General features: G+C 40.0%; 1 protein-coding gene across 6 annotated transcripts in view; it reads right to left on the reverse strand.

Moving 5' to 3' along the window:
• The window catches only part of IDUA (alpha-L-iduronidase), a 47,807-nt gene that overhangs the window by 12,182 nt on the left and 23,120 nt on the right, over window positions 1–12,505 (reverse strand). For 4 of the 6 annotated variants that reach the window (XR_012626968.1, XR_012626967.1, XM_074855084.1 and 1 more), the window contains 4 exons: window positions 2,666–2,748; window positions 1,933–2,040; window positions 1,212–1,307; window positions 447–649 (listed from right to left, as the gene is read on the reverse strand). Coding sequence is in view for 4 of the 6 variants with exons in the window: in XM_074855084.1 (XP_074711185.1) it covers window positions 447–649; window positions 1,212–1,307; window positions 1,933–2,040; window positions 2,666–2,748 (490 nt within the window). In the remaining 2 variants the exon portion in view is untranslated. Of the gene's footprint in view, window positions 1–446; window positions 650–1,211; window positions 1,308–1,932; window positions 2,041–2,665; window positions 2,749–3,343; window positions 6,607–12,505 lie in introns of those variants that run through there. The other 2 variants (XM_074855087.1, XM_074855086.1) reach the window with 2 other exon arrangements.

Here is a 12,505-nt window from a genome sequence, read left to right on the forward strand (position 1 = left end):
ATATCTGCTTAGTGAAAGTGAGCAAACAGTAGTAAACACACAGACATAACATACAGACATAAACACAATACGAAAACGTGTTCCTGGAGTCCCTGAGGAGCTGTGGGCCAGAGAGTATTAGTATTTTTACCTAATCCATTACAGCATGTGCTGTTTGCATGAGCTCCTCCTAGAATATAAAATAGAAGAGAGGTAGAGAAGTTGTTTGCCCCTGGTAGTTATGAAAAGGCAAATTTACTTTGAGTTGAAGTCTTGCAACTGAACATCTTCAAGGTTTTGTTAGAACAGGTAGCCATACTTCCTGCTATAGGCTCGACACTCATCTGGAAATCAACTTCATAAATCAGAATAAAATAAATTAAAAAAAAAGAGGATAAAATAAAATAAAAAAACCCTTGGATTGAACAGATTAAGAAAATAGCCTTAAACTGAAATTTTGGACTGACCTTCTTATGGAGAGAGATGTAGTCCAGCCTTACACCAGTCTCCCCTGTGAAGAAGTTGGTCCCATTGTAGCAATGACAGAGAAGACTCCAGCACATGGGTGACTTGGGTAAGGGGTGGAAGGAATCCCCAGGCCCTCCAAATTTTAGTAGAGGACTAGCTGCTCTTAATCCTTCTGAACACGCATCATAATAGTTGAGAAACCCTGAAGTACAAACCAATGCACATATCAGAGACGATAAATCAGAATCTTGATCTAAAACTACACGGAGATGTTATAATTCTATTACTGCATTTATTAGCAGGACGTCACAAACTGGGACTACTCTTTTCTATGCACCGAAAACATGAGAAGACATCAAAACCTCAGCTGCCTTCATAAGGTTCTTCCAAAGATCTTGTGAGGACATGTTCCCAAAGCATACATCTGCCAATGAACAGTTTTCCCCTTACTCCACCCTTCACCCACTTATCCCCAGTAACCTTACTTCATGTCCAAATAACGAACTGCATCTTCTTCGTGTAACTGCTGTTCTGTTTTCCCTGTTCTACTATCCCTGTATTTATACTGATGTCCAAGCAGGAACAAAGTGTAGTCAGTAACATGACCTTAGTAAAACAGACTAGGTATACCTTTCACATTCCTTATCACTCCTATCTACCTTATTTCTTTGCCAACATCTCTCCTTTCTTACTCTCACCCCTCCACCTACCCCACACATATGTCTCACTTCACTACACTAGTAACTGCTCCAAAACACGCTTACCTTTCACTGTCATAGACACATTGTCAAAGTCGTGGTGGTCTGGTTCATTCCATGTTTCAAAATTCCATTTCGCAACATGCTCCAATCCATACCTATCTGTGGGAGAGGTCTCATTTATCACTGAGCTGCATATTCAGACAATTCGATCAATTAATCACTGATCCAGACAATCCTATCAACTAGGGCTGCTGGTAAACCAGGGTATAAGTATTACCTGGTTTTAATAATGAGGGAAATGTGATTTTGGTAGTTTCAAAATTATCTCTCATTTTCAATGAAATGCAGCAATATTTGAAAAAGATGAAAGGTGAGAGGGAGGTGATATGAATTACAGCCTTGTGGTTAGGGCACTCACCTAGCCTTAATTCAGGTTGAGGTTTCTGTCTCTTTAGAGATATTTGAAGTTGGCATGTGAGAAGCTGGTGGTTTACAACCACAACAAAATAACAAAGTTAGAAGTCAGTCCTCAGAGACAGGCCAAATGTGCTACACAGAACACACTACTTATTCAGGATGTTGGTCACAGATCAGCAAAAAAAAGGGCTATTATCCCATCGTCTGTTTTGGCAGGGGTTTTTTCCTGTTCTGTGCTGAAATCCAGGGTCTTGAAATTGATCACAATATAGAGAACTTTTGAGGTAGTTAGAAGGGATTACAACAGAATAAATAATGGGGCTTTTTGTTCGGGTTTTTTGTACGTTGTTTTTTTTTTTTAACTTACCTATATATCTGCTGGCCAGAAGTGTAATTAAGTTTCTCCACCTTATTAACTGTTCTTTATCTTCAAAATCTAAAAAGTATCCTGATGGATTCCCCATCAATTCAAATCCTAAAAAAGACACAAAAGATTGGTCTCCTTTTTTGGTGAATGCTATCTCCTTTTGATTTATGAAGGAGTTATTGCATTATCTGAAACAAAATTGTTAATGAAGAAGCATCACTAAATGGGCTTTCTTTCCTGTTTCTACATGTCCCCACCAAGAATATTTCAGATTTGAAATTGCTCACACTTGTTAATGACTATAGTAATCAATACTAATACTTACCCTCATAAATTCAGGGCTCAGAGGGAACTCTAAACAGTGGATGTTTGCAGAAATACAAAATAATCTATACCTTGAGAATCTGCTTTTCTGGCCCTTTTAGGTACATGTTAATGGGTACAAAGTTTTCTCCTCTTCAGGAGGTCTTATTTCCCAATTCATACATCTCAAACTGTTGTTGAAAGCAATGTAAAACCATTTGTGTTAATTGCAGTAATAGTGTTTTGCTCACACTGTTTACATTTAGATGGACATGAGGTAAAGGCAAGTAGGAAAAGAAAGAATTTAAGTAGGAAAAGAAAGAATTTTTATAAAAATCAGCTTTGGCAAAGCTCTCTAAGAATTTTCTGATGATTGTACAATATGGGCAAACAGATGTAGCAAGTTGTGGAGGTAGGGAGCTGCCCTTACCTGGAATTAGCTTATTTTCCCACAGGCGATCCATAAGGTTATCCAAGGCAGTAAAATTGTAGTGAAGTTTCCCATTCATCACTCTGAAGCATACAGGTAAGATAAAGTACACATGTAAATATGGCAAAGGTGGCACTTGGTTGTAGATAATGGGTCAGATGGTTGCCTTCTTTTGGCTCTCAAAATTTACATATAACTAGGGTTCTTGGAATTGTACAAAAACTTCTTTCCTCTAAAGTAACAGGTGTTTACCATAAGCAAGTCATGTTTCTTGTGCAATCCATGCCCTTTTCCTATTCCAGCAGCAGCAATAGAAGCAATATAATGAACTTGCTTGCTTGCTTGAGTTTTTAACAGCTTCAAATTCCTGAAAGGCTTTTCTTGCCTGGTATCTAGTGAAAACAAATATAAAGTAAGGCTTTGTAAGCACCCTTGAGATCAGTCCAGCCCTGATCATATAGGAAGGCTGATCAAGGTCCTGTCAGCACCTCTCAAAGCTTATTTCTTCAGCCTTGCCAGAGCACTACACCTAGTTTCTCTGGTACAGTGCAGCCTGAGCTCTGCCTCCGCTATCTTGCCTACTCTTTCCAGGGCACCTTGCCTCTGCTTGGATGGAAAGCTGTACAAGTGAATGTAATGTCCTGGGTGATGATGGAAGGGGAAGGGACAACCACTTACAGTTCCTGTAACTGATCAGTGCTAGCAAGGCATGCTGGGCACACAGGATAAAATGTGAGAATGGGGCAGTCAGCAGATCAACGCTGGGCTCTGTGCTGATATTCACAGCTTGTTTCCTTCTGTGCCTTCCCATGCGTTTCTGAGCCTCTTAGACTGAGGCTCTTCCTCTGTGCTTTCTTGACAAGGGAAGGTTTCAGTGAAGAACCTGTAATAGCAGTCCTGAAGTTCTCAGAAAACTAAGAAGGGCTGATGGAATTGCCTAGTGAACAAAGAAAACATCAGCATTTCTGACTATGATCTAGAAGAGGAAAACAGGACACGCAAAACAGATGTAACGTAAGCCATATCACTGTACTAGCTCCCCCTGTGATGTAATCAAGCACACAGTCTTAGTCCCAGGACGGTCACACTCTTTTTACCAAAGATCTGAACCTGGCTTTTCTTTTTTAAAGTTTGTCCTATCACCATGACAGAAATTGTCATGTCTGCAGCTACTGATGGGCTTGCAGTTCCTGCCAGAGTCAAATGGTGCAGCTGTGAACAAAGCAAATAGCAGAAAGACATTTATTTACTTTAGTATCCATAAGAGCATTTTCGAAGTTACTGTTGAACTAAAGAATGGCCATTTGGAACTAGGGTTCTTTTTTTGGCTTAGATAGAGGCTAAAAAAAAAAAAAAAAAAAAAGTCTGACACTCCCATTCCAAAGTTCAAAGACAAATATTTTGTTGCAAAAGGTAGCTATGGTCCCTCAGATCCATTAACTATTTCCAGTTGTACCCTGTGTTCTATTGAAATATTTGCTTACCTGCACACTTACAGTCAGTGACCATAAGAATGATTAACTCTACTGTCTTGTAAAAACTTAATAACACCATTTAGATAATAGCAAAGGAAGCAGTGTCTTCCTGACTCCAGGCTAAGGTGTACATAGTACTATGTAAAAACATATGGGTAAATAAGACCTTCTGATACATGCACACTTAAGATCCCAGCACATCTACATTCTTCCTCCTGTATCAATTAAGTAAAACATCTGAAACAGAATGCCACTGCTAGCCATGACTGAAGTGACAGTACATGAGATACTGTGTTATGTGTAGAGGTGTACGCAGGTGTAGAGGCACTTCTTATATCCTTTGGCTGATCTGTCACTTTATGAGAATCTTTTCTTGCTTGCAAATGGATTAGGCAGTATGTTCCTACTAATAAAATCATTACTTGACTGCTAGGATTGTCACTTTCTCAGATCTTGATCTTATCGTTACCCATACTACTTTTCTGATGTGAAATTGATGCGCATTTTTATAACTGATGCTATACAGGATCATTAGAATTTGGGTTGCATGGTTGCATGCCATGAGGTGTCTAGAAGCCATGCTGACTGCCATGTGTGAGGCACAGCAGGAACCTCACAAGCTGGTATTACTTACAAACATTCTGCATGAGGAAGATTGGCTCAACTGTCAAGCTGTTACCAGGAGTGCTATAAATATAATTTTAGGACACTGAAGACCAGATCAAAACTGTTAAAGGCATGTGACAAGGTAAATCCCTGACCCAAGATAAATTCATGTGACATTGTCAACGTTGTTCAAAACAGTTTTGTATGTCTGACCTAGGACCCACTGCTGCAGCATCACATACCTATCATTGGGCCCTTCACAGTAAGCTCACAGACCTTTACAGTCTTCTACTTTTTATTTGCCTGCTACTCTTCTGATCTCTCTGCCCTTAAGTCATGGTTTTTAGACACCACCATCTTCATTTATGAACACTCAGAAGGCTATGTCCAAAGGAAATGTTATTTCATTTGACTGCTTGCCAGGCTGGGATTGTTCATTGTTTGGTATTGGGTATTTCTGATGTGGAGCGGTGATCACTGTCCTGTCTGTGCCTGGCTTTCAAATGCTCCTCAACTGGGCTTTTTCTGGGAGACTTGCCAGATAAGGCCTTCCTCATCTTCAGTCATAACAAGCAACTACACTAAAGCACATTTACTGCCATCCTGGCACCAATGCCCTTATAAGCCCCAGGCCTGAGGCTGCTATACTCCAGAGACTGCTGCCTGCTGGTGAGGTGTCTTTCCAGTCTTTGTGGTGGTCTCAGATCCAGACATATTTGTACGTTCTGCCTCTTGAGAGCAACAACTCTGCTGTGAACATGAAGAGCAGTGATGAGTATGGAGTGGAGTCTGCTGGCTATCACAAAATCTTGTTGCTCTCTTCCTTGGAAAGGCTTGCTTTGTGGGCTATCCTCTGCTGAGTCAAAGGTTACAGACCCATGTTAAGAGCTTTCCACTGCCTCCCTTTATTGGAGTAAGTTTTTTCCCAGTATGGAGGGAAATTCAGGCACATAGGCAGCTACTGGATAGCTTGCCAAAGTGGTGTAAGATAATCATGCTGTGCTTCTTACCCATGCCACTTTTAGCCTACTCCCATTCACAAACTTAATCTCTTGGGAGGGCTGTCAACACCCTGCATCACAGCCAGATCGGCTCCAATTAGCACAGTTGTGGATACTGCTCCTTAGCCTACAGCTACAGCCTCCTTCCTGTGTTTCTGCTGTTTCTCTTTCACCCCAGGTTGATCCTGTCCAGGAATACAGTTGCACGCCCTGGAAAGCAAGTGCACACACAGACATTGGACCAAGTATCTTATCTACAGAGAAGAAAGCAAGAAAAACACAGGCAGGGAGTGTTTCCATTCCGGGTAATCTTCAGTCAAGTATAGAATCTCTGATAACACGTCAAGCTAACTTTATCAAACTTTACTGTAATGTACTGAACAAAATTTCCTGGGATAGGAAGCCTTGTGGCTGACCCCTGTCAGTAGGTCACAGCCCATTTAGGAATGCAAAGGTAACATATAAGGTAACGATCAACAATGCTATTCTACTGAAGAGAGCTTTGTCTAGCCTAGGGTTGATATGATCAGGAAATATCTATATACTGGAGTAGTGCCTTTCTCATCCTGACATTCTCACTCAGCTGGTGTGGCCTCCCTTTGTATTTCTGGTGGATAGTTACCCCACACATCAGGACTTAACACAATCTGGCTTGCTTTCACCACTGTCTGAGAACTGCCTCTCTTCTTGTAGATTGGCCACAGTAGCTAGCTAACACCACTTCCAAGGTAGCAGAGCCTGCTTACATTCTCACTGGGAGCTTCTGCTGGGAAAGACTGCTTGCCTAGTGGCAAGTGCAGTGAAGAAATAGGGACAGAAAAATGGCATAAGGTGTTGGCAGAGGAGAAGTGCAAATGACACCTTAACAGTAAACAAAATTTTTCAGCAGGGTATTGACTGACCTCAGGCTTGAAAGGTGCACTCCATGAGGGCGCCACCCAAAAAAGACCCTGCTCCACGGGAGGTTTTCTGTGTTAGAGTCTTAAAGAGAAGTGAAAGTGCAGTCTAAAATACTACCTCATTATGATGCCTGCTGAGACAATGATCATATTACATACCACTATTCATTTGATAGAGATGTTTAGCTCTGTGCCAGACCATTTTTGTCCAGCCTTGTAAGCCAGTTCCTGCAAACATATCTTGGCCATGGTGCCATGATGTGGACCAATGGTAACACAGTTACTGTTCTGATGAGTGTAAATATGCATGATAATTAAATTCCCCCTCTCAAGAGTAAATCAAAAGTAAACATTTATTGCAGTAGGTGACTACTATCAGGAGCATCCTTAAATACAGCAACCCACAGAATTGCTTACTGCCTTTCTAGTCTGTGATGCCATTTTAGGGATCATAAAACTCCAGAACAGACACAACTGCCCGTCTAGCCTGAAGAGGAGCTCAGTGTTCAAAGCCAGATCTTCACTGGAAAGATGTAGGAACAAACACCAGTAAAATACGCTAGTTCAAACTCTTGCTACCAGCTCCTCTAGAAGGAACTGTCTTCAGAAGTAACTGTCTTATTTCTTTAGCTAGGAGAGCAGGCTGTTGAAGTGACAGTGAAGCACATAAGCTGTGAGCACAGCATCTTCAAGATGAAGGTCAAAAGCCCTGGACAGGAAATGTCAGCAAGTTTATCTTTTCCAAGAGGGCAACTTGTTGCCCTCCAAGTCCCTCTTACAACACAAAAGGATCCTGCCTCCTTGTTTTTTGCTTACTTTTGCAGCTATGAGGAATTTAATGAAGCCAGTTTAAAGTTCAGGCTGTTACAAGGACCTTGTTTGCTCCAAAACCATCAACTGTCTGCACAAGCTTCTTGTTCTGCTGAGTACTTTAAAAAACTCCAGACCTTAAAAGCAAGTCCTAAGGGACTGTGAGCACTATCGAAATGATACCTCAGAGTATATGAAGGGCAGAATAGCCCTCATTAGCATTCACCTTCCAGAGGCTGCCTTCTCAGCAGTTATTGCTCCAGGTTTCCTCAATGTCAACCAGAAAAACCCTACCAGATTGGTACTTCAGGTTTAAACACAAGATCATTAACAAATAACTATGAGATCAGCAGGCTCCTGCATTTTTAATAAACAACATTTCCCGCTTCTGAATTCACTGGAACCTGACAGTACAGCACTCATTCACACCACAGCTGCTTCTACCATGTTCTTGCTCCACTCACTCTCGCTTCCTATGATAATTACAGGTATGGTAAACCAGCTCCCTTCCATGAAACATCCCAAAATAACAACAATCACTTGACCTTTTGCAGGTTCATGAACACTGATTCTTCCTCCCTGGCAGTCCCCCAGCAAAATACAGCTTGTGCTTTTCACACACGCTTTGCAGACCAAAAACCTCATTCAGAGCTTTTTTCAAAGTTGCAAGGTCAAAGACTACTGCTTCCACGCTAAAGAACTAGCATATTTCATCACTTCCAGATTTATTTATTAGCATTAATACCGCATATGCTTCTCAGCTGTATCATTTGTGTAAGTGGTGAGTGAAAATCTACCTGCTTTACAATTATGGCACAGTTTCTGCACAGAAGCACAATGCTTAACACTTCAGTCCATGCTGGGCCCATATTATGCATAATTCACTCACCCTACAGTGTGAATGAGTCAGCCCAGCAATAATGGGAGGGTGCATTACAAAATCACACAGCCAGGCAGCATTCAGCCCTTGCTGATGTCACAGCCTGTCACAGCTAATCCATCCACACAACCAACCAGCATGATACATGCGCAAAAAGAAGGATGGGAATCAATCTTTGTGGTTTAGGAACAAACTGGCTTAAAAAATACAAAATACAACATCTGCTATTTATTGGAAATCACTGCCTCTTCTACAAGCCAGCCAGGAGGCTGTGCATTCAGCTGAATACTGTTCTTTTTTTAAATACTTAAAAATAGAATTGACTTTGATTTATACAGCATCTTAATTAGCTTCTTTCCTCTTTGAAATCAGCATTATTTGACCTTTACCTTGCAAAGCAACTCACAAAATCCTTGCTGTCATCTGGCTAAAACTCACATGCATAGAAGTGCAAGCAAACAATGAATGCTTTCAAGCTGATGCTAATCACGGCCTATGATTTTCCATTTCTTACTCAGCCTGCTTTTGTGAGCACAGTCTCAGTCCTTCTTTCAGCAATGAGCATGCTGTGTGTGGGGGGAAGAGAGACAGACAAAGCATCAACAGCTTCCTGTGCTGAGGTGAGTTAGCTTGTTAGGAAAATATTGTTAGACTGTTGTGTCTCTTCCCTGCCTCCCTCCACTTCCTCCATTTTAAAACAAATTCAGGATGTAAAAGGGGAAACAGCACATGAATGCATAGAAACCTAGGCAAAGGCATAAGGTATTTTAGTATCTGGTCTCTCCAGACATGTGAACATATCCAATCAGATCATCTAGGCATGGATAATTTAGACTGCTGTGAGATCTTGTTGTGATCCCTTGTTGAGATCTGTTATGTCTACATTCATTTATGAAGGGAAGTAATCAAATAATGATTGATTCTTCACTACAAATTTAAAGGTCTGGTCAGTGCCTGAAAGGTAGGATCAGTCACTATTTGTGAGCTGGGCTGCTAGAGGACACCTTTCTTTCTGATTGAGTTTGATGTATGGAAGTGCTTTCCTCCTGCATAACACATTGCTACAAGTAAAATGTTTATTCTGGTTTTATGCTGTCCTTGATAATGGAAGTCCAAATAATGTCATCTATAAGCAAAAGTTTTGGAAAGAGGGGATAGTGAGCCTAAATCCAAAATGAAGATTAAAGGGTGACTTTTCAGATGCACAAGGAAGAGAAATGACGACCAAGTGCTAAAACAAGCTTGTTTCAAGCACATAACTCCTTCTGGCACTGCCTGGGAAAGCTGTCACTGAACTTTTCTTTCAAAGCAGCAGCAGAACTGTTCTCTGTATGCATCCAGCATTCTAATTCAAGCAACCAGCCTAATACTGCACCGTCAGTAAAAAGTCTCAATGGTACATATTTGGCTTACTGATTTCATTTCACAGTACTGTTATTATCACTCCTTCATCTTCACATCTTTATTTTCTGTTTATGCTCCTTCTGTTCTTTTACCTATTAGCTCTATGTGGAAATATAGTCCAAATATGTGGAAATATAGTATGTGAATACAACTATAGCACAGGACATAGCTTACTGTTCTGTAATATCACAACAAGAAGTGGAATGATTTCCCTCCCTGCTGCCAAGTATGTAACAAGAACAAAATTCAACAATGCTCTACTTAGCCTGCTCTGTACATCTTGCAAGCACTCAGGTTGCTCACAGGTTCCACTCACATGCTCTAACTGGACTTGCAATTTTGCATTAATGCACGGTGTGCTACTTTTATGAGGTGTTTAATTTTTTCCATCTTAGGGTTTTCAAAACTTGTTTCCACTTGGTGAGATCTGTATTGAGTAGCATGTAATGGGAGAACTAACAGTCTAAGAAAAGAACATAGAGCTAAATATTGAAGGTGTGAAGATTTGCAGCTAAACTTTCCAGCTGATGTACTTTTCTATGTTTAAAGTACAGATAGCACATGGTGTCTGATGAAGTCCAGCTGCTCCTGGATCTATTAGCAATGCAGATGTACTTTCAGGTGTGTCTTTCTGTATCAATCCTTGCCTGTCCACAGGTAACTGTATGTCTAACTTGAATACGTCATTTGTACACAAAACAAAAAATAGAAGAGGTCTTCACTAAACGATATCAAATTAATTTCTTAATTTACTGATGTTTAATAACTTATGATGGTGAAAAAGGCACAATGAATATGTCATCCACTGTCTTGCTCTTAATCTTGCAGAATTTTTGTGATGAGTGGTTTCTGAATACATCAGAACTGACAAATGAGCACCACAACCCCGTCCAGAAAGAGCAGCTCTTTAAATGGCATCCCAGTGTCTGCTCTTGGCTCCTGAATGTAAAATGTAGCAAACCCTCTTACAATTAAGGAGGTAAAAATAACCGATTGCATTTATAGACAGTTTTCAATGACATGCAAACCTACACGTCTCTCCAAACTGAGAGCTGATAATTCTATTCTGAACCTGGTTTTGGCATTACAGTTTAGGCTAGTGATATATTATTAAATATGGTAGTAATAGCTCTTCCACTCCATCATCTTTGTGTTCATGTACAATCTTTTTTTCTTCTTTCTTCCCCCATTCCAAACAACTTCCAATAATATGAAAAATATCCCTATTTTCCATGTAAAAGTCCATCACATTCTGTGCTTATGAAACATGAAAATTTACCTCACAATGAAGTAAGAAATCCTTTATTTTCTTTGCACGTAGAAATGAGTTTTGAATATTCAGTTAAGATTACACATGAATGCAAGGAATGGATGTTTCACTATTCCTTGATACAGTAAGTCTGCCATTAAGATTTACAAATATTAGTAGTAAGTTCATCCTAAACCAATCAATAAATGGGCTTTGGTTCCATGGTTATGGCTGTTTAGGGATGAAATAACAGGCTGTTTTGTTTATGAGGCAGACAAGCTCAGACATTTTACACTCAATGGCAGCTGAAGGTATGTAAAGTCTTCCTAGACATGAGATTTACTAGACAAGCCCCCTCCATGATGCATTTTAATAAAAAGCCTTTTTCAAAGGACACAACTCCATTAATGACCATGGACAGCTCAACACTGTGTATTAAGAGCAGTTCCACACACTGTCTATCCTAATCCCATTTAACATGTTAGAGTATTTTTTTTGTCTTGAAGTAAATTAAAACTGTTAAAGCTAAGTCAGGACTGCACTCCTACCCAATCTCCACGTAGTGCAACTGGCTCTATTAAAACAGAATACCAGAGATGAGTAAGAAGGCAGAGATTACCAGTCCCTGTAATGTAATGATTTAAAGCTTATCTTCTACCTGTGATTACATTCTACAGTACAAAGAGTTTTTCCAATGCTACTATTTATTTATGTTATCTCACTGTAAACACCATTGGAGTAATATCATTGGACAGACGCAAACGATATCACAACAGAATTTCTAATCTACTCTTGTAGAAACTGTGCTCCTGAGGAACTGTGCTACTGTGTGCTGATAAGAAATCTGTTGTGGAACTACTGCAGCTACTTTGTGCCTTTGGTAAGTGCTAATCAATTAGTCCTATGTTTGTAGTGGGAAACAGAAGGAGGGATCCATAGTAAAGGACAGTCTTAATCAGTTTTGAATATACACATTTGCACTGAAATTTGCAGATCTCAGAGTTTCTCCTGCAGCACAGACTACAGAAGATTTTTATTTTTTTTCTTAAAAAAGCTAATCAATAACATGTCTCTCCCCTCCCATATACACATCATTTTCAGCTGCACCGGTCACTTGCCACAGCTAGAGAAGGAATGTTAGGCACAGCACATAGGGGCTTTTAAAAGAGTGGATGCTTATTTTTAGTGTTCCCATCCTTCCTATTAAATAGCAACCAAATGTGTGCTTTTTAGGCACATCACCTGACTGCTATGGTATGAAGGTAAACTGTAGACTAATTAAGGCTTGAGGGCATTTTAAATAATGTAGATATTAAGCTTAAGGTTTTTTTTATAATTCACTGAATTTATGAACTTCAAACACTTGCACAGAAGGAAGAACAAGGGTATCACATTTGCACTTTTGAAGATTTGATGTTATTGATTGTAGCCCAGTAAACAAACACTTTCAACTATGATTAACCTTCCCTGTATGATTAATGTAACATTATCTTTTTAAGTATATAATTTGGTTACC

The sequence above is a fragment of the Strix uralensis genome, chromosome Z (genome assembly GCF_047716275.1).
Source record: "Strix uralensis isolate ZFMK-TIS-50842 chromosome Z, bStrUra1, whole genome shotgun sequence".
Classification (NCBI taxonomy): Eukaryota; Metazoa; Chordata; class Aves; order Strigiformes; family Strigidae; genus Strix; species Strix uralensis.